Source organism: Pararge aegeria, chromosome 6 (genome assembly GCF_905163445.1).
Source record: "Pararge aegeria chromosome 6, ilParAegt1.1, whole genome shotgun sequence".
Lineage (NCBI taxonomy): Eukaryota > Metazoa > Arthropoda > Insecta > Lepidoptera > Nymphalidae > Pararge > Pararge aegeria.
Genome location: NC_053185.1, coordinates 19923906 through 19947804, shown reverse-complemented (window position 1 = coordinate 19947804; position 23899 = coordinate 19923906). Strand labels below are relative to the sequence as shown.

At 37.1% G+C, this 23899-nt stretch overlaps 1 protein-coding gene across 1 annotated transcript; it reads right to left on the bottom strand.

The window, feature by feature from the left end:
- Nucleotides 1-1467: 1467 nt before the first annotated feature.
- On the bottom strand, nt 1468-23099 carry LOC120624594. Its single transcript, XM_039891235.1, is given in 12 exon segments — nt 1468-2466; nt 3121-3375; nt 3684-3744; nt 4597-4656; nt 5390-5543; nt 6176-6347; nt 7937-8076; nt 16645-16870; nt 17572-19722; nt 21602-22411; nt 22487-22711; nt 22984-23099. Coding segments are annotated over 11 exon segments (4374 nt in total). The 5' UTR covers nt 22640-22711; nt 22984-23099; the 3' UTR covers nt 1468-2274.
- Between the last annotated feature and the right edge of the window lie 800 nt (nt 23100-23899).

Sequence of the window (23899 nt, the reverse complement as noted above, 5' to 3'; positions counted from 1 at the left end):
TTGGCAATGTCTGTACTGTTACCTTGGCAATTTATTTTTCTCTAAATTGTGTATCGTTTTCGGGCTATCTGTACAGTTAAATGGAGAATACTAGCCCAAACATTAAATTGCAATAAAACAAGCAAAAACAATACATTTTAGGCAAAGAAATATTAGAACCATACATCTAACTCTATTTCCCATATTTATAGCACAACTGGCAATTTCTCGTAATATATTTAGTTATGTATGTGTATTATGTACATTATTTTTTTCAATTTGTTAAAGGTGAACATGTTGAATACAATGTTGCTTAATAAAGTAACTTGTATAAATCTAAATCGGTAATAGACCAATGTAGGTAATGTGTTGAGTATTGATCTATTAAACAAAATCAGAGATTATAACCCGCGCATTTAAAGTATACATTTATATAGAGTGGCCAATTTCGTGCTATTCGGACTTCCGTACATTGTGCGAAAGTGATATCACGAAATCGGCCGCTATTTATAAACCTACTAGCTGTTATCAGCGTTCTATATCCGCGTTTATTGTGGTGGTGTACAAAAACTGTGAGACCTCTTTTGTTTTCCTGAGATAAAAAGTAGCCTATGTTACTCTGCGTCCTTTCAATTAAGTCTATGCCAAAAATCAATTTGGTTAATTGCTTAGTTAGGGCATATAGTAAGGACAAGCAAGCAAACAAAGAAACAAAAAATTTTTTTTAATTATAATATTAGTAAGTAAAGTTTCGTTCTTTAATGGTGCGGTTTAAATATTTGAATTAGACATAATTTAAATTTTTATGGCAACCAATTTATGCCACAATTTAAAGCACAATACACACATAGTCAGTATGTCTGAAAAATACATTTCTCACAATCCTTGAACATTTGCATTATTTATTACAATATATTCACATCTATAAGACTTTGAAAATCCATTTAGCTAAATGTAAATACTATGTACACGTTTTTATAAGTAAATATAATAAGGCGACTTTATGTGCAAACAATGATACTTTCAGTAGTGCAGTAGGCAGATGATAGTCCATTCAGCATGTTTGCAATAGAGCTTTGGATGGAGGAAATCTCTTTGTACTAAAATATAAAGAAATTCAATGAAAGCAAGTGTATAAAAAACAAGTGTCTGTGCTACTATCAATATCTTACAGTTTGATCACTAAACCATTTGCCCAGTGTGATGATTATGGGTAAACCAACCTCCCATTGGTATTCCCTCAATTTATGATTATTTTGTACTGTCACAGCTTGAACGAAAATGTGAAGCTCATGCAAGAATCATGATAATAGTTTATCCTTCCGGAGATGTAGTCCTATAATTCTCAAATAATTTTAAATGACAATGTGAGATGGTGATAGCAAAAAAAAAACAACACCAAGCTAAGTTGGTTGTAAGCTTCTTCTTAGACCAGGACACGTTTGGAACCCTTGTAGCTTTAGTTTTAAGTTTACGAATATGGTTAAAAGTGCCACCTATGGGCCTAGAATAAAGATATTTTTGACTTTGACTTTGACGGTAAAGTTTTGGCAGTGTTTAAGCATATTGTTCTTGGAAAAGAGAAAATTCATTACTAACTTCATTTACACACAATACCATAGGATAGGTCCTAGATGCAAGTTTCAATTCAGACTAGCATTTAGTGTATTGTGTGTGTTTGAGACTGAGTGAGTTTACATTTACATAGTTAGGATGAGATAGACTTGGATGTAGATGCACTGTCAAAGCTCACACTAACATATACTACTAATTTACTAAATGGCCCCTTTGAAAGTTGTGTACTTAAGGTGATGCATTATACACTTTGATGGCCGATGAGTTTTAGGCTATGTTGTTAATTGTATGCTAGATTTCATTTCATTTAGTTTATACAAAACTGTATCAAAGGATTAAGATTCTTGGCACAGTTCACATTAACATGAAGATTGTGTATAGAAGGGCACATTATAAAGGTTTGTCCTTCAGGTGACAGACAGTGTAAACTTTGAATCGTATAGCCACCCATGATTATAGCATAAATAGCACTTTCTTTTAGTCACAAAATATAATATAAATTCATATCAACAGTACAACTGTAACATCATTACTTACATGATGTTACAGTGTACACATTGATGGCCTGAACATATAACAAACTATATTATATATGTTTATTCTACTAGGCCACACAGTATTCACTGATGATTTTCGTTTTTAACACAACACTAAGTCAGGATTCATAAGCACTGTCACAGCTCACACGAGCACGTAGAGCGCGTGGCGCAGGGCCGTCGATCACGAGAGCGTGTCGCGCAGGTGTCGCACGGTCGCGTACACCTTGATGGCGGGGCCGAGGCGCAAGCGCAGGCAGTGCACGAGCTCCTCGCACGAGGCCATGAGAAGCTCCGCGCCGGACACGCGGGCGGTCGCCGCAGCGGCGCCGGCCGTCGCTCCCGCCACCCGCGATAGTAAAGCTGCTACATCTTTCTGTAATGAGGAAAATTAGCACATTTAGCTAGGCTATTATTTGGATTTCAAATAAATCCCCTTCAAACTTAATAAAATCTAAAAATTCTAATAAAGATCTGGAGTAATGCAACCTTGGCAAATTTTAAAGAAATACTGCTCAATTTAGAAAAAATTTAAATGTCTCTATGCTGATCTGAATGTCCCTGGACACATCGGACTCCCAACAAATACAATCAATCTGTTTGTATGTTCAGTCTGACATAAAAAAGTCAATCAGATTTTCCGATCACCTATCTAGACACAAAGAAGTGTCAATTGTGGTGTTGTGAGATGGACAAACCATATACATAAAGACTGATTTAAGCTTCTTATACAAAACCTCATAGCTTTAGTTTTAAGTTTACGAATACGGTTATCGCCAACATCTCACTACCATGTATACATTTTTAGTAATGTACACATAATAAGTGCCATCTGTGGGCTGAATCGAATGATTTTTTTGTATTTGACTAAAATAACATAGTGTGTTTATTTCCTTGGATACAGCATCACACTTACAGCGCCAAAATGGCGTGAATCAATTGTAGACAAAAACAAAGTAACAGGCTGTCCAGTGGCAAAGGCTGAAGCGACTGAGATGAGAAGGATTAATACGAGTGCTAGTTTAGTAACCTGAGTCCATGAGTCGGGGTCGGACGGCAGCGCGAGGTCAGCCAGGTGCCGCGCGACTAGCGCGCGCGGCAGCGTGGGGCCGGGCAGCGAGTGCAAGGGCGACAGCTGTGCGCTCGGCGGCGAGTGGCGCGACAGTCGCGACGCCTGCGTGCGCGCGGGCGAGTCGCGGCGCGAGCTGCAGCGCGCGCGGTCCTCGCTGCCGCTGCCACGCCAGCGTTTGCCGCCGCTGCTCGATACCGACTCGTCGTCCGATACCTGTCATAATAGTTATTAGTTAATACATATTAATATTAACAGACTTTAAAAAGGTGTGATATTTTCTTTCTTCATTCAAGGCACAGAAGAGTATGAATTCGGATCAATTTAGTTTTTTTTTATGTAAGATCAACCGTGATCGCTGCTCGCATAAATATGCATTCCTTATGCAACCAGAAAATAAAACATGTATGATGTTTTCAGTTTATTTGGGTACACAATGCTTTTTTAACAAGTTTATAGTAGTTGCATATATTTTGCGACTTAAAGCTAGTAGATGAGTATGGCATGTGCAAAATCACACTCACAGGGTCATTTTTGGCAACTTCTTCAACTCTTTTGTGTTTGGGTGGTCTTCCTCTTGGTAGCCTGCACAAACAAATATGACATACATTAAATTATTTCATTGTTATTAATAAATCAAAACCTCTGTACATTAACTAGAAAAAAAAATCGCACGACAACTCTTTTGGAAACAGAATAGTAGTAGAAGAATTTAAGACTGTTCCCCTTCAACCAAGCATTAAATAAATAAATAAATAAATAAATATACTACGACAATACACACATCGCCACCTAGCCCCAAAGTAAGCGTAGCTTGTGGTATGGGTACTAAGATGACTGATGAATATTTTTATGAATTATATATACATAAATACTTAGAAAATACATATAAACACCCAGACACTGAAAAACACTTAATGCTCATCACACAAACATTTTCCAGTTGTGGGAATCGAACCCACGACCTTGGACTCAGAAATCAGGGTCGCTGCCCACTGCGCCAGTCGGCCGTCATTAAGCTTTTGCTAGGAAGGTAGTGCAATCGGGGGTTATGCCATGCTAAGACCTTGTATATTATTACTGTCCAAGTCATTCAACATTAGCCTTAGTTAAATTGCCAAGCCTCAAAGAGACTGCCAAGACTCCTTGAAAAGTTGAAAATCGCCAATAAATTTATATTATAGGTACCATCAAATCAAAAGGGATGAGAAAATTTTCATCTTCCCATCAGCAGGGCTAGCACAGGCAAGAGACAAAAATTATATCGCCTGACAAGGGATGTTATTAACATGTCCACCTGCTAAAGCACGGGAAAATGGAATAGGAGAATCATTTTTCCTGGGGATATAATTGTCTCCTTCCAATGCTAGCCGTGCAGGTGTAATAATTAAAGCTAAGCTCTATTCTATACATAAAAATAATAATAACTATACTCACTTTTCCTTGGGGGCATCACTATTAGGTGTGCTTGTTGATATTGATTTAGGTTTACCTGACCTGTGAACAAAAGTTTAATCCGTCTGTACATACATATGTTATTAATTAAACATTGTAAATTAGTTCCATCGTTTAATTCAACTAGTATGTCTGATGCTGCTAACTTTAGATCAATATCTGAAGTATAACTTTTAAGCACTTATTTTGATTTTTTTTTATTATTAAACATATTAATTCTTGATAAAGCTGCGTGGTGTCTCTGACATTTCATTGTTACTATACAATTCTTTCAAAGTGTTTAATTGTAAACTATAATGTGTTCAACATTTGAGTGTGACTGTAGTCGAAAAAACTACTCTTTGATTGGGAGGTATTTATATTTTTCAAAAGAGGCAGGTTTATTTAAATTAGACATCATGCAGAGGTTTTATGGAATATAAAAAAAAAAGGTAATGTCTTATTTATATCCTCCTTTATTCTAACAAACCAAATTATAGGCTTCAATCCATTTAAATACTAAATCGTGGGGATGTATTATTAGTATACAAGACTATCTGGTGATTGGATTGTCACTAGTAAGCTAGTGATGATTAATGTCAATGAGGAAAGTAATATTATATTTTAGGCCTACTTGAAATAAAATACGAATTTTGATTTTTTTTTTTAATTAAGTCCTAAGATGATGAAAAGGTCCGAGTCCCAATGGACCCTTTTTGTCGCCATGTGTGTTGTCGTAGAAAATTTATTTGTTTTTTTTTTTTTTTATAAATAAAAAATGTGTAGTGTGGTGTACCTCTGCAGGCGGTCGGGCGGCGAGGCGGGGCGCTGCGAGCGGTACGGGCACGCGGACGCGGCGCCGTGCTGCTTGTGCGAGCCGCCGCGCACCGAGCCCAGTCCGCGACAGCCGCCTACGCCGCACGGACCGCTTATACGGAGCTCCTCCGCCGCTGCAACAACGACACTCACGTCAACCTACTACTTGTAACTTATGAAAATTAAGTTTAATTTTCTATACTCCGCGAACAGCAGCAGAATCTGTATGGTGTAATTTAGAATTACTTCATCCATATACTTCACACAAACAGATCCTCGGCAATGTACCCTCTACGGCTGCAAAACCGGAGCATCCTCAGGAGATGTTGACTTTACAATGAATAATTGCTATTATATATTATTGTCATAATATATTATGGATTTCCGCAAAGTAACGCCTGCTTCTATCCAATACTTCTAACTTATTTTTTTCCATATAAACATAAAATCGATAAAAGTCCAGTGGCTAGACTTGGCTTCACTTTTGGGGGGCCGAGTTCGAATCCCAGCTCGCATCTCTTCTTCTCAACTTCTCTAATTTGTGTGCGTTTTAGGTAATCAAAATATCACTTGCTTCAACGGTGAAGGAAAACGTCACTTTCACACAAAAACTACTGAACCAATTTGACTGATTTGGAATGTAGGTAAATTTTTCCCTAGATTAACTAGGCTACTTTTTATTCCAGACATATGTAAGGTGCCGCAGGATTAATGAGAAACATGGACGAAGCCGCGGGCAACAGCTGGTACACAATATGGCACTCACTGAGCGGCGGTTCCAATGGGTGTCCGGTCTTGAGGCACCAGCCAACGGGGTGCAGGTCGGGCGAGTCGTCCTCCAGCCAGCACGACAGCTCCTCGGGCCAGCCGTCGAACGACACGCGCACCTGGTGCCCCTTCACCGCGCTGATGGTCGCCACCCTTATCAGGAAGGGCACCTGTGGGCGAATGAAAACCTGTGGTTTAGTTAAACATAGTTGTCATTTTAATGATTGCTTACGAAAATTTAATTTCTCTGTTTGTCTCCGTTTCAGCTTTTGTTGTTGTTGTTTTTGAAGTTATAATTCTTTTAGCGCGTTACGGAAAAATTATGAGAGTAAATTGCACGCGTACACCGTCACAAAAAACTACTCGCTGGAGAAGCTATAAGGTTTGACAGTGTACGCTTTAAATTATTAAACTACGCGGGCTCAATCCGGTGACTAAATTGATTAAATCGTACAAAAATTTCAATATTTAATGTTGAGTGAAACTTAATTGTCCGATAATTAATCTATCAGTATTCCAAATTTAATTATGTTTATCATGTCCATTTATTAAATAAACTTTATTTAACTACATAATGCGTCATAATACAACTTTCAATGTATTGAATAACTTTTTCTATGGTTAGTATCGTTTTTTCTACAAACTAAAATAAAATTTAATAAAATTTTAAAAAGATTTTTATCTTGTTACGCCGAAGAAGTTTAACATCTAACGCGAGTACATAAGCACACAGACGTTTTTTTTTTTTTAATTTTTTTAGACACTCTTTTAGAATTCTTAGTTCATAAGCGAAATTAGCATTTTACCTGTAAATGGTTTTTCATACCTTGTGTATGAAATTTTTAAGTAAAATTGCTGGTAAACCCAATAAATAAAAATATAAAGAACAGTTCTCTTACTTACTATGAAACTTACATTACGAAACTCCATTTTTTATGTTATTTTTTTTAAATTGGACTGCCATCTTGATGCAGTCTAAGAAGGTAGCGAGTTAGGGGTATGGCAGCTATATTTAACCCGTACCATTATAGGTTTCCACTCGTAATCGTGCCAGAACCCTAATTCACTAAGCCACACGTCTCTTTCGTTAAGGAAGAAATGTTACTAACACGTACTTACAAATAAACACTTGTATATATAACAAAATTTTCGGAACCAACACAATATTAACCTACGACTCTCTGGCAATCAGACAAAAATAATGTTTTTTTTTTTTATTTTACACTTCACATGTATATTTGTTTGTATGTTTGTAACAGAATCCTTTGGACTTGATTTTGACCCCATCAAACGGCCTGATTTCGTTCAAACTTTAAAAGATACATTGAAGACAGACTTCAACACTCTAAATATGATTAGAATACTCCATTTTTTAATTCGAAAAATAATATTTTTATTAATATATAAGGTAGGAATGATATTATTTTAATTTCTAACCATTATCCACCGATTTCTCTTATATTGGTGAATAGGTAACCGATTAATTTTGCTGTAATAAAAATAATATTTAAAGAAAAACTAAAAATCACGCTTTTATAAATAGAATAGTTAGGTTTTTTTTGTACAAAGTGTTTTTTTAGTTTTCTTGAACTATTAATTTATTTCATTTTATTTTGTCGGATTCGTGAGAGTCTAATTTACAGCTAATTAACTCGAAAATAAGGAGATAGACCAATCGAAGTGGTCTAGACGGTGGGAAAGTGATCTGTCGCTACTCGCTAGGATGACATGAGACACAAGGACCATAAATAACACTTACCCGCCGATCAACGACTTCCAGTTTCATCCCCGGCTTGAAGCCTAGCGGTGGGCGTGTTTTAAAGGCTCGGGGCGGCGCCGCACTCGACATCGTCTCCGACAGGTAGCTCTCCCATGAGAACGACGACGGGTCCTTGTAGTCTGTGGACGATTAGCTTATTAATATTTCACTTCCACGCAGTGGCGTTCACAGGGTTTTTGACCAGGATATGGATGAAGAAAGGAAATGCCATAAAAATGGAAAATTCCTGCGCATTTACGAGTTGTCCAAACATTTTAGGGTACGCAGTGCTTTCATGCATGTATGAAGTGCACGCAACTGGTGGGGGGAAGACACATTATACATAAGGTTGTTATACTTATAACATCATCTTTATCAACAAATTCACGGCCCAGCACAAGGCACAGGACTCCTCTTAAAATGAGCAGGGCTAAGCCGTATTGAAGGGTTAAGCCACACAGGCTAAATGCGGATTGGTGGACTTCACACGCAAAGTCAAAGTCAAATATTTCTTTATTCAAATAGGCACATAGATGGCACTTTTGATGCGTTATTATATACAAAATGTGTACATAGCAGTGAGTAGTGATGGCGATAACTACAATCGTAAACTTAAAACTAAAGCTACGAGGGTTCCGATCGCGCCCTGGTCTAAGAAGAAGCCCACAACAAACTTAGTCGGGTGTTCTTTTTGTTATCACCATCTCACATTGTCATTAGAAAATATTTAAGAAGCAACCTGGTTAGAGCAATTGTTTACACCCAAGCTTTTTTATCGTTTACGTAATCCTTTATACTATAATGACTTTTCTATAAGCTTACGCCCTTTAGAACATCACGGATAACTCTCAGGAATGCAGGTTTCCTCACGATCTTTTCCTTCATCAATTAAAAACGCAAATAACTCCGAAATGTAAAAGGTGCGTGCCGGGGATCAAACTCGGTCGCTCCCAAAGGAAAGCCGAAGCCACTTACCCACTAGGCCTTAGAAACCGATTACGGTTTTTTTATTTACCTAAATATTACTGAAATTTTCCAATCGTACGACAACAGTCTACTTTAGGCAAAGGTTGTCTAAGAGAGATCGCTTTAGCAATGAGACCGCCGTTGCACACCTAAACTAGTTGTATATTATTTTATTTTATCTATTGTGTTTCTTTTTGTATTTTGTATTAGTGTGTGCACTAAATGATTAATTAATAATTATAACAGGGCTAATAAGTGTAATAATACATTCTTCTATAGTAAATAGATAGTGTCATGTGACTGCCGATTGGCGCAGTTAGCAGCGAACCTGCTTTCTGAGGATAAGGCTGTGGGTTCTATTCCCACGACTGGAAAATGGTCTATCTTCTATCTTTATAAGAATGAATGTGCATTATTCATGAAAATTTCCATAGTCAGAAGACTAAGATTAGTACCCATAACAAAAGCTACCGTTTACTACCTGGGCTAGTTGGCGATGTGTGTATTGCCGGTAAAAACTGTCCCACGCGGTACACCACAGGGATCGAGTCTAAGTCCCTTATTATTTATAATTTACACCGCAGATATACTACAAAGTATCAAATATTGCAGTGCACATCTCTACGCAGACGATACACAATTATACTATCATTTTAATCCCAAATCCACAAAAGACGCGGTGGAATTAGTCAAGCGGGACCTAGAGTCCGTTGCAAAATGGTCCGAGGACAATATGCTAGTTCTTAATGCGAAAAAGACTAAGTATATGATTCTGGGTAACAAACATCAAAGGGCAATGATACAGGGGAGGAACCCGTTGATTTCGTTGAATGGTGAAGTTTTAGAACGCGTCGCTGTTGCAAAAAACCTAGGTCTCTACATAGACGAAGACCTGAGATTTAGTGAACACCTTAATATCAAAATACGTAACGCGTTCTATAAGTTAAAGGTACTCTACGGTGTACGACGTTTTCTGACAGAGAAAGTTCGCCAGATTCTGGTGGAGTCTCTTATCTTGTCATCGTTTAATTACTGTGACGCAATATATGGACCTAGACTGTTAAGGAAAACTGAAAATGCTATACAACGTGTGCAAAATGCTTGTACAAGGTTCTGTTACGATTTGCCCCGTAGAAGTCATATCACACCCGTAATTAACAGTCACAAAATTCTGAATATGAAATCACGTAGGAACCTGCACCTGACAATGATGATATACAGAATACTGCATGGTAAGTGTCCACCGTACCTGTACGAGAAAATGCACTGGCAAAGAAATAATGATACAAGGCGGGTTATTAATAAATTGAAACTAGCCACCCCTAAACACAAAAAGGCAGGGTTCAGGGGCTGCTTTCGATTCGCTGCGGCCAAGATCTGGAATGATCTTCCTCCTCCGTTCCGTACATGTGATAATATTCTTGGCGAAATAGTATTTAAACACAAGCTAAAAAATTTATACCTTAACTTACAAATTGAAGCAGCGAGATTTGTCTATGCAAAATGAGTACTGTTTGGAAGTATGTATATGTTATGTATTTATTTTTTGTTTTTTCTACAATTTCATTTCATTTCATTTTATTTTCATTTTATTTTTTTATTTTTTAATTACTTTTATTTACCTACTTGTTTAATTTAAGTTTGCGTTAGTTTTAGTTTTATTGGCTCTCTTTTACAGTTTATTTGGGTTTTTTTTTTTTTTTCTCTTTTATTTAAATTTCTTTCTTAAATTTACTCGGGCGTCGCGGTTGTTTGCTCAGTCGGATACTGGTGCAGACTGAAAATCAGCGCTGAGCATTGTTGCTAATGCACAGCATAAGGCTGAGTTTGCGGCCATTTGCCATATTGTTAATATTAATGGATGATTCTTTTAGTTATTAATCTTGTATTAGCAATAGTGTATGGCAATAAAGGATTTTTATTTATTATTATTATTATATGTTTATTCAGACTTAACTTTTAAGGTATTATTTTGTAAAAAAAACTTGAACATGTATTTATTATTATACAATTATTTTTATGGAAACACATTCAAGGGGGCAGAGTTCCAATTCCAGGACGCACCTCTAACTTTTCTAAGATTTATTCGCTTGCTTTAAAGGAAAAATCTTGAGGAAACCTGCATGCCTGAGAGTCCTTCACCATGTTCTCACAGGTTTGTGGTGCAGTCCACCAATCCGCACTGGGCCAGCGTGGTGGACTTCGGCCTTAAGAATAGTCTCATTGTGGGAGGAGACCCGTGCTCTGTAGTGAGCCAGTTATGGGTTGATGTGATACATACAAACATGACAATATTTTATTTTTATGGTAAGTAATATTCACACAAAATAAAATATTCGCACTTGTCATCACTGGCACCATCATCATTTCCCTTACCGCTGGACGTAGCAAACGCCAGCAGTGGCGTGCACGAGGTTTCTTACCAGAGTATGCATACAGGGCACTCTTATAAGGGCTATATTTCAATTTTATACAGTGCAGTGCTTTTGTGCATGTATGAAGTGCACGCCACTGAACGCCAGCCAATATATTTTCACAAATTCTGTACATCAGTACTGGTTTAGTTACTTCCCATGTATTTGATATTAATTTATGAATTATATAGTGTATGTTATTTATTTTATCACTTATTATTGACCTCATCCAAGCTAGCATCGGCAGGAAACAATTATATCCCCGGGGAAAGGATAAAAATGTCACAGCTTTATCAACTCTCAGAGCATAAGTGGAAATAATATGCAAATAATATATGTGTAATAAACAAACGGCCGTGCTAGCCCTGCTAGAACTATTTAGTTTTCCTTAACTTGGTTTTTCCATTAAGGGTTGTCTGAAGGATATCGCTTAAAGCGATATGTCCTTTGCGCATATATTTTTCTTTGCAATTCAATCTTTTATTTTCTCTGCAATTTGTATAATACAGACTATCTACCTATCAATTAAAGTTGTTAAACTAAAGGTACAAGGGTTTATGAAGGTTAGACATGGAAAGAATTCTTATTGACAATCCACAACCTTAAGCATAATATAAGTTGTTTATCAACGAAACCACAATTATAATACTCGTAGCAAACCAACATTATACAAAGCCGAAGCAATTCATTACGATGATAATAATAACAAATTGACTCACTTGTGTTTTTTTTAACCTTAATCCATTCAATCTCACTTTCATAAATCAAAAACGTTGCAAATGACCGTTAAAGTGACTTCCAGTTATCATAAAGTCGACATATCTGTTTGATAAACCGCGATGTGCAATAAAATGTGTGCTGTCATACGTCCGACACGGTCGGCGGTTGGCAGGCGACTGCCTGATATGATAGTTCTTGCTAGTCTGCGAAGGCGAGTCTGTAACCGTAGTAGGTAAAACAGCAAAACGATTAAATTGTAGATACTTAATTATTCTCGTTAGTTTACTAATGGGGATACCGAGTGTTTATTTTACTCATTTTTGGGACTGTTTACTGTAGAAATTCGGTTAGAGTTGTTTGTTTTTGTATTTATACTATTTATTGTTTACTAGATGTGCCCTGCGGTTTCGCCCGCGTAATTTTGGGAGGCAGCGTACTGCTAAAAAGGCTACACCTATAGTCATATATGAGATTTTAAGATTTTTTCACAATTTTTTTTATCTTACGTATTTTTTTTTTTCAATGAAAAGTATACTTTATTATTTCTAATACCTCTAAGAATATGTATAAAAAGTTTTATGAAGATCGGTTAAGTAGTTTTCGTGTGAAAGCGTATCAAACAAACTTACATTCACATTTATAATATTAGTAGGGATGTGTTTATTTGTTAAAAAGAATATTGCACTATTCCCAATGAAAAGTAAGGATCGTAATGGAGGTCAAATCTATAAAATCGAGATACCTGCACAGAGGATAACACTCTTTTATAAAAAAATGTATTGCATTTTGGTTTCGAGGACGTTTTAGATTTTATTTAGTTAAATAGATTTTAAATAGTTTATTTTAGGTTATATTTATAAAACAATTATATTAAATAAATACATTTTAACTATTGCATTTTGAATCTTTTGTGGGATAAAATCAAAGAAATGCCAATAATAAAGCCAGTGCGGATTGATGAGCACCTTTGAGAGCATGATGGAGAACTCTCAGACATGCAGGTTTCGTAACGGTGTTTTCACTCACTTCAATGCGAGTCAGTTAGTCACAGTATTTATTTCTTGTGAGCGCGAGACACCCCTAGTATGAGGAGAATTTATTATCTCAAATATTCATGTTATCGACTTATGTAATGATTTAAAAACAATAGTTCGAAAAGAATTTCACGGTCAAGCGGCACGCGCTGTTTACAATTTATTTCAGTTCGAACGGCAACAAACTCCATTTGTTATCAATGTCACGCCGGAGACGGTTTATTTATAAAACAATATTTTCCAAAAGACACTAATAATTTGTAGGGCCTCGTTGGTCTAGTGGATAGCATTTTAAACTGCGAATCACGAGGTCTAGTGTTTGAATCCAGGGTCGGACAAGTAATTATATTTCTTTCTTTTTATTATTATCTTTATTTCTATTAAAGAATTTTCGGTACCAGCCGAAATTGGCTCGCCTCGAAGAGTACGTAAAGCCATCAATCCCGTTTACTATCGCTTAATTATGGCTACAGTCGTTAGAAGCCACTGCACTAATTTAAATGTTATCTGGCACTTATACTTAAGATCCTGAACATTGATAATACCCTTTATCCCGGATAAACTGGATAACGGTAAATATAAGCCCTTTTTTATTTATACACGGCTTTATAGCGTAACCATTTTCTTTTAAATTTTGCACTGCTTGCATTCTGGAGACGGATGTAGAACACTCTTTGGACCGGGAAATCGAACTTTCCCTATGAGATTTCTAAGTCGCGACATTAGCTAGTAAAGAAAATAAAAAAGGACTGAAACAAAATTGACTTTATAAGATTGCTATATATAGCTGTTGCTTCGCGAACCGGTCGTTATTCTGGGATAAAAAGAATCTAGTAATAAGCTATCATCATCATTATATCCATTACCGACCCACTACAGAGCACGGGTCTCCTCTTACAATGAGAAGGGTTGAAGGCCGCAGTCCACCACGCTGGCCCAGTGCGGTTTGGTGAACTCCACACACCTTTGAGAACATTATGGAGAGAACTCTCAGGCTTGCAGGTTTCCTCACGATGTTTTCCTTCACCGTTGAAGCTAGTGATATTTTAATTACGTAAAACGCGATTGAGGTGCCGTGCTGGGATTCGAACTCGGTTCCGGTTAAGTGAAGTCGAGCTCGTACCTACTGGGCTACCACCGCTTCAGTAATTAGCTATACATACAAATGAATATAAGAAAACAATCATTACAAAGAACTTTGCGTCGCTGTTGTCAATGGATCACCTCAGCTCTGTATCGCATTACCAAGGAATACTGCAACGCTGAGGGACCCAAATACTATATATATATAGGCTACGTTACTCTCCGTCCTTTCAAATCTATACCAAAAATCAAGTAAGAAATTAACTAGAAATATATTTCTAACAGCGACAAACTTAATGTGAAAAATCTGTCTCGATATATCTGTTATTCACTTATTCACAATCACATTTCGACCGCTGCTTACTTTCGAACTTATAAAATAACATTAAAAACTTACATTCAAGGCTGAAACCCTTTTTTAACTTAATTTAACTTTACGCAATATTTAGTTAAGGCTCTATCTAGACTGCCGTTGCCGAGTTTTCCAGACACACTCAAAAAGACGCAAAGTATATTTTCACGAGATAATATTTAGTAGCGCAGGTTACTTCAAATTATTATGCTAATAAAAACATTGTCTTCCGCTTTAGCTCGGAGGGCGACCTTCGCATGTACATGCCGTGTAGATGCCATTTTTAGGGTTCCGTGGTTAAAGAGGGAAGCCACTGTAGTTTCGTGATCTCAAAATTATAAAGTAAAGCAGTAGAATCTGTATAGAGTAATTTGTAATTTCTTCAATCCTAATACTCCACAAAACAGATCTTCAGCAATGTGTTAAAGCACAAAAATTAAACAAACAAACAACATTAACAATTAAAACACTTTTTCATTGTAACGTCAACATCTCCTGAGGACCGGAGCACGGTTTCGCAGAGAAATCGACAGACGATATCACGTGTCATGTATATGAGTAGCTGGGAGCCGCTCAAAACAAGCGTGGATTTTGGAACTCCCTACAAAAGACCTATTTCCAGTAGAATTTGGCAATCGTTTGATGTGATGATGAAGATAGCAACCTTGAGATGGGTACCTCGGGTAATTAAACGGTTAACGTTTAAACGTTTTAATAAACAGCTAGTACGAATGTTATAATTCTTATTATAGTGTTTCTATCTGAGAGAAATCAAATGTACAAGTTTTATATTCAACTTGCATTTTAAATTGCATATACGACGGTCGATTGGCGCAGTGTGCAGCGACCCTGCTTTCTGTGTCCAAGGCTGTGGGTTCGATTCCCACAACTGGTAAAGGTAGTAGTAGTAGTAAAGAAGAAATACTACACAAACATCAAAATATACATAAAATAAAGAATAAACAAAAGAGCAAAAATTGTAGGCATGCAAAGGCGGCCTTATTGCTGCAGGCAATCTCTTACAGGCAACCTCTGTGATTTGTGCGATGATCATGAATGTTTTGTATGTCAGGTCATCAAGTTATATCTGTATATTAAAAGTGTCTATGTATATTATTCATAAAAATATTCATCAGTTATCTTAGTACCCATAACACAAGCTACGCTTACTTTGAGGCTGGATGGCGATACAATGTGTGTATTGTCGTAATATATTTAATACTATTATTATTTTATATAAAAATTTGGGAACCGACAGGATTTGATCATGCAACTCTCGTTATGGCGGCTGTACACACTCGTCGAGAGCCTCTCGTCGAGAGTTTCGGCCGGTGATAGTCTCGGCGAGAGCGTACTTGTACACACTCGCGTTTTCATTTGTACGGAAGATTTCTGTGACAATGGACGTGGAAATTGCAGCTGCTGTTTGCCTTTGTGCTGTGAGCTATTATAATTTTTTATTGGTATTGGTTCCATTTGATAGTACTCCAGAAATTGTAATTCACGTTCATTAGACCACATGGCGAATCCCGTCTTAACGCGAACACAGTCGGCGATAAACTAACTGAACAAGTGTGTACATGCTCGCTCTCGTTTTCCTCGCGAGACTCAACGAGACCCTTTGACTCGGGCGCAAAAAACCGACCAGTGACCGAGAACAACCGAGGCGAGACACGAGAGGGCGAGACAAGACGAATGCACCGTGTACATACTCGTTCTCGGCCTGTCTTGGTGTGTCTCGGCGAGTGTGTACAGCCGGCATTAGACTTAAGCTATTTTAAAAATGTATGAATTAGCTTGTCCTTCTTGATATTATAATTATGAAAGTGTGGATGTTTGTTACTCAATCACGCAAAAACGGATTGAGTATCCGGGATTTGGATGAAATTTGGCAAGCATGTAGCCTTAACATGGAAAATATCATAGGCTACATTTTATACCGATTCCTTAAGTAGTTCCCGAGGGAACATAGGACTCAACTATGCTACGGAAAAGGATATGGACTTTCTATACCAATCTCCCTATTAGTTCAAGTGGTAAGATAAAAAATTGTTAACGAACAAAGCTTTGGAAACAATTCTGAAGTCCACGCAGACGAATTCGAAGAAGCCAGTACGGAATAAAAGTAAGTAGACTCACAGTTGGGTGGGGTGAGCGCGATGTTGTTCTCCTCCGCCCAGCCCACGGGGTGGATGTAGGGCGAGCTGGGGTCCACCCAGTAGTCGTACACCTCGTCCCAGCTGTCGAAGGTGATGAGCAGCCGGTTGTCGAGCATGTCGCCCACCGTGGCCACGCACACCATGTCGTTGTGGCGGTCCTCCGCCTCGAGCTTCATGTTGATGCGGAAGCCGTTGGGCTTCATCATCTGCAACAGTTCTAGGTTAGCCCATAAGCCAATTAAGCCAAATAAGCCAATTAACTATTTATTTGAATGCGAATTACTACTGCGATACAAATATAACTTTAAATTTTAAATTTTACTATTGTTTATAATTTTTTTTTTTTTGTAATATTTTCACATTATTTTTTGGATTTTTGTTTTAATTTTTGTCATTTTTGTCATATGGGTATTTGGCCTGAATTAAAAACATTTATTATTATTATAACCCACTTTTGTTTTTAACAGCAAAGTAATAAAATTTTGGATCACAAAAGTGCTATCGTGAGTTACATAGATTATTGGATATAGGTCGTGTAAATGAAAACCGAAATAATACTTCACAGGCTTTAGATGTACAAACCGAAAAACTAATTGTTTTTGAGTAAACCACTGCCATAGTTTTTATTGAAAGAAATCAGATATAAGCCCTAACATCACATGCAAAATTAAAATCGCGTAGCGTAGGTACTATGCGTGTGTCGGTCTTTTATCTTCAATAGGGTTGTCATAAGTAATCACTTAGAATGTTGTGAATTCGTTTGTATCGAAAAATAAATATGCTTCTTTAATATTTGTACAGGTTGATTCCTAATGAAATATACTTATGCAATCTTCTGCATTATTTCAAACTCGGTTACACGTTGTATAGATTTAAGGCTATATTTAAAAAAAACAGTGTTTCTTACAGCGGTAGTGATATGCGTGAAGAGGTGCCGCGGGGCCGTGACAGCGCGCATCTGTTTCAAGTACAGCGGCCACGAGAACGTCGCCGAGTCGTACCCGACCGGCGGCTTCAGAGAGCGACTGTTCTTCTCGCACCAGCCCGCCGGGAAGATGTCGATCGAGTCCGCGTTCACCCAGAAATCATACATATCCGGATACTCGTCGAAATGCAACCGCATCCGGTAGCCTTGCACCTCTGCCACGGAAACTACGCAGAACAACGACGGGTGCTGAGGATCTATCGCCTCCATACGCATCCCCACTTTGAACCCGTTCTTGTTATAAGGGAACGGATCTTTGAACAGCTTCACTGGCGCGGCTTTCGCTTTACAAACGTCTAAGTAGCGCATCCAGGAGAAACCATTCTTCCCGCACATCCACGGATACTTCTCGTTCTCTATCAAATCTTCGCCCATTTTCATTATTTCAGATATCTGAGTGTCGCTAGTTGCCGAGTCGTAATGCTTTAATGGCAACTTATCATCTTTGCTGTCTAGAAGTAAGTCAGAGTCAGACAGTTGCTTCCTTATGAGCAATTTCTTCATTTTGTTCCGCTTCTTAGCCAGTTCCACCCTCTCCCTGTCTTTTTTCTTCTGCTGTAACTTCTGAACTTCGGTCTGGCAGGTTGAGCTACAGAAGCTGGGTGTTATGAACTCGGCCGCCATACCGTGGCATCCACAACCCTCGCACCGGTACAAATCTTCTGGAGATGTCGGTTTCTTTTCCTTACAGCCTTCTATTCTCTGTTTAAGAGGAGTATGGTATTTGGTGTTTGGATTATTACCAGTAACATCTCGATGCGGTTCTTCGATGACATCGATCAGGCCGAATTCGTTTGTGCGAAAGTGTAGAGTGCTTCCTCGAAGTTGCGCTAGACCATTATTCCACACCAAACCTGGTGGGTCCTCTTCCGATGTAGAATCATTCTCCTTGATCTTTATTTCATCTTTAAATTCATAAGTGTCAATTTTCTGATAGTACAGGTCATTAGGTTTATCTTCCACCTTTTCTTTGTAATCCTCAGGGTCAGAGTCGCCGAGATTAACTTTAGCTTCGAGATCCTTATCGAGTTTTTCGTCGCAGAATAACGAAGGCACGCGATGGTCATCGTTGACGTCGGCATCGAAATTTTCATCTGACTTGTTCACAACTTTGGCTTGTGGCAAAGTTAACTTCACGTTCCGCCCCGACAAGTTCTCTGTACACAGTGATATTCGACGCTTTATGTTGTTAGCGTTCGTGGTTTTCCGATCGCTATTATCGGAATACGAACGCCGTAAGATTGCTGGCGCCGCGATTGTTACGGGCCCCATATCGTGCCTGTCAAGCAAGTTTCTGTTCAAAAGGCTCTTGCCTTTTTCTGGTATGGCTAAAGTGAAGGATTTCTCTCTTGTCAAACCCCCTTCGTCATCAGCTATCGACACAGTGTAAATATCATCATTCATAGATGCATTTGTCTCGGGTATTGACAGTGTGTACTCGCCCTGCTCTCCCGTGGGTTCCGCTCTGGATCCTGGTATTGAAATAGTAAACGTTTTTTCTGTTTTATTAGGGCTGTGAGGGACACAATTATCCTTTCCATTGATGGAGCCAAGTTTTCCTAGTGGCTGCAATGGTGGCATCTCCGATGTTTCCACTGGAGTGTCCCTCATTACTGTGATGTTTCCTTGGGGATCATTCTGTATTTGTCCATTGGCTATCTGAAGGTTTATTATTGGACCCTTGGACGCCATAGTTGCGGGTAGAGTCACAGGTAGAATAAATTTGGTGTTTGGTATTTTAGGCACGTTCATGGGCGTCAGAAACAGTTTTTGATTATTGGAGTTAACATTAGTTTGATTGCTGGATATGAGGATGGATTGATTCTCCGACACGGTTTTATTGTTCGGCTTTTTTACAGAACTCAAGTATGCTATAGCTTGTTTCCCGTGACTCCCTGGTGCTATGCTAACTGGGATCATCTTGTCATTTGTTTTTGGTTTCTGAATCACAATAGGTTGAGCAGTGTTAGCTGGTGCAAGTATTGATGATTTATTTTGACCGGGCATCTTGGGTGCAATGTTGGGTTTAGTACCAACGTTTGATATCAGATGAATATTTGAATTATTTGGCACCTGAAATATGAAAGAATTGTCAGAAAAAAGCCTTTTAATTACTTTATTTGGTATAGATGTGTAAATACTAAATTATTTATGGGATTGGTCTAAGATTATTTTATTTCAGAAAGTCAAGCTAGTAGTGAACAAGCTTATTATATAATAATTTTTAGTTAAAAATACATGGTTCTAATGTGCAACTTGCAAGATAAATTGTAGCCACATCATCCTACAACATGCCTCCAGACTACAACATGAGACACTAGGATTCCTTTTGGTACATATAAAACAGTACCACAACTTATATCAGCTAAAGACCAAAACATGCAATATGTATATCTTATTCCTGATCTTAGCGTAAAGATAAAACATATGATGAAAGTAAACGTTCTAAAATGTTTGCTTTAGTAGTATATTACAAGTGGACCACACCTTGCCAAGGTGTGTTACATTTCAAATACCACTTTATGTGACAAGATGACATTTCAATTCCTTATTTTGCGTTGGGTCAGTGTTAAGTATAGTTAGTTCAAGCATTATTTTTGCATTTTGTTTTACACATTTAATTTAAATCATTGCTTACTTAAATTTAGGCAATGGCAGGTCAAATAAAATCATATACCAAAAAAAAAAAATTTAGAATACTGAGCACAATCTAAAGACCACAACTAGTTTACTTCCAAATATGAACATTTTACCTATTTTAGAACATAAAATAATTGTATATGTTGTTTTGTTACACTTTTTTCTTTTTGATGTATTTTTTGTGGTGTGCAATGAAAGCATATAAAAAAAAAAGTATGCAGGAATGCATTTGAAAGATTTTACTATTCCCAAAAATTGCAAGCATATTTTAATAATGTTTCACTAGTGCATAAGACATCAACCTAAACTTTAAGCTGATCATAGACCAGCATAGAAAAATAAAAATAATTACATAAATGCTGATATATAAATAAGAAAACAGCTGCATTCTATGTATGAACGAAAGTAATCAGTACAAGTCTTTATTATCAGATTAGAATTGCAATTTATCATAAGCTTCAATGGATAACTTTCCAATGCAAACCTACAGTAAAAAATAACAATAACAATAGGTATCAAATAAATTGTAATTGTGTATTAGAAAAATTCTATTATAATATTAAGGATTACTTAAACATTAAAAAAGCTTGGGTGTGAATTGCCTTAACCTCATAGCTAAATATGAATTTACTATAAGATGGTGATAACAAAAAAAACAGCTAAGTTTGTTGTAGGCTCTTCTTAGACCAGGGTGTATTTGGAACCCTGGTAGCTATAAGTTTAAGTAGTGGAACAAAGTTATCACCGCTACACAATTATGTAAACATAAATATATGAACGCTTTATAAGTGCCTGTGATCGCCCTACTACATGTATAAAGAATATTTGAATTTAAATTTTTAGTTAAAATGTTTAGAATTTTTAAAATATAAATTATAGAATCAATTTATATTATGTAGCAACAAAATTGCGTAATCATTGTAGTCTAAATTTGTACTGAGTTAATAACTAAATGGTTGTTCATAGTTGAAGGCCTTGCAATTCAAGAAAGTTGTGTAATGAATCTCTGGTAAATCAAAGACTTAACTATAGAAAATGTCAATTGAAAGTTTCAAAAATTGTATTACTCTATTAATTTATAAAAAAAAAAACTATTTTCACAAAAATTTTCAATTTTTAATTACTCTTAGTTCATAATTTTGAAAGAAGAAATCATTTAAATTGATGTTATATATTAATAAAATACCTGTTATTTAGAAACAATATTATTATTCTATTATTGTAGTTATTGACCCAATTTAGAGCCTAAGTAGTAAAACTGATAAGTTAATTTTAATGCAAACAGTATTAATAAATTTTAAATGATACTTACAGGGCGCCGGACAATAATTTGTGGTGGGTTCCCACTAGTGCTAGCTTGGCTGATCACTTCTGTGCTTGTAACAGGTTTCAATCCAGTTGGGGTTTGTATGTACACTACATGAGGCACTGTTCTCGGAGCACCCCTTAACTGAACTCCTCCTGGCCCTCCATTGTTGGGCAGTGACAGGTGAATTGAGTTAGTTGATGAGTTTGGAATTTGCATAACAGTTGAAGTGGAACTGATTTGCATCTGTGCCACAGATGTAGGGTTGTTCATCTTAACTTGTAGCCCAGAATCAGGATGTTGTAGCTGTGTAGATGTTGTCATATCTGTGCTACCGTCAAGGTTAGTAGGTCGAGGATTGGAGCCGAGCAGATGTATTATAGAACTGTGTAGAGGCTGACTGTTTTGCAATAAAGGCATAGAGGGGAGGGTGGGGCCTGTTAATTGAATGTTTTGGTTAGCGTTCTAGGAATCGTTCACGTTAGGAATCTGCAGAGGGACATTGATGGTGTCCCCAGCTGGCAACTGCACAGGGACATTGGTGGTGGTGGAGACTTGCAGGGGGAGACTCACCGGCGCTAATTGCAATGGCATGCTGCTGGTGGCACCCGACAGCTGGACCGGCACATTAATGTTAGAGGTGGACCCGGGGATTTGCACTGGCACATGTACAGTGGAGAGCTGCAGGGGGTATGGGGAGTTGCTGGTGTGTATTTTCATGGGAGCAAGAGAATGGGTGACAAGATTGTGAGTGATCGGTATAGAGCTCTGCGGCGCCTGCACCGAGGACACGATCATACTGCTCGAGATTGGCGCCTGAAAAATGGTAAACAATGTCATTGAGGGCGAATTATTTTCCGCCTATCGCTAACTAAGAATATTGAAACTCACGCGTAACGTGTTCAATAGCACATTATGCTGAGAGTTGCCCTGAGCCAGATTGCTAGTCACGGGAGTGCTAGATGCCTTTAATAATCTTTTTTTCAAAATTTCCGTTTTCGGATCGTCAAAGTTTTGAAGTGAATTACACTGCTTTCTCTCCATTTCTCACCCCGAAAAGCGCGAGTGAAACCATTACCGATGTTTAATTAACTTTTAGAAATCATTACTGACCACCTGTAACGTAAGTAAAATAAAATTTTGTAATTTATAAATCGTCTCGTCGTCACACTAATAATACACAGACACTCATAAAGTTGTGGAACCCAGTTTATTTACAATCACAAAAAATATAAATTATATTTTGTGCTAAATTATTTTTAAACAAAATATTACAATTTTCTTTCGCGAGTATCGCACATATCAATATTGTGCAGCTACTTTTGTAGATCCACAACCTTTTAAAAAGAAAAGTTCATAAAACAGTAAAACATCCATATATTGCTTACCTTTTACTATTTAAGCATATATAAGGGCTTCACAGGTTTTATTCTGGACAATAAATTATGATAATCCTTTTGAAAACCATTAAAGAAAAATAAAATTTAATCGGACAAGCGACGAATTTTACCTGCCTACACAACTGGTAATAATTCTGACAACATAGCCAAAATGTACAGGCAATTTTTATGTTGGTACTTTCGAATTTTTTGACCAACCGCAAGCAAGCATTTCTATGACGATGCTTTCGCGCCCAATAATCCAGCTAAAATATTAGGTGGATTTATTCTTACAAAAATATATTATTGTATTAAAATCTAATAAATATATTATGATTTTAACTTAGAAACAATCTCGTTTAATCATCGTTTTTTCCATTCACGGAAATAAATCTGCGAATAATACTAGCATCTCTGTATTTCGTTTTTAAAAGTTCAGTTTAAGTATCTACTTAGTAATGGATAGTATAAAAATTTATTACGTAATAAAGCTAATAGAAAAGAAAATAAAAAAACTAGTACGCATTTATTTAGTTTTATGGTTTAAAAGAACTTAATATATATCGTAATTATGATTATTTCTAAGTATTTGTCATAAGAATAAAAAACATGTCAAAGATAAGCAATGGTCGGAAATAGAACATGAACAAGTTTTCAATATCATCTTCCCGCTACGAGTTTCCGTTATAGACGTTCGGATACATGGACGTAAGTTTTAAGTTGTATTCTAAAATCCTATTAAAGTAAAATAAAATCGATAAATTGTTAAATCGTGCTCATAAATTTAAAATGATTTAGCTAGTAACAGGTAAGGTACGTGCATAGAACGATCTTAAAGCAAATGTTGGTTCTAGGTGTCGTTAATGTTTTTTTTGTGGGTGACAAACAAATGACAGCCTTAAAGGACTCAAATAAATGGCCTTAA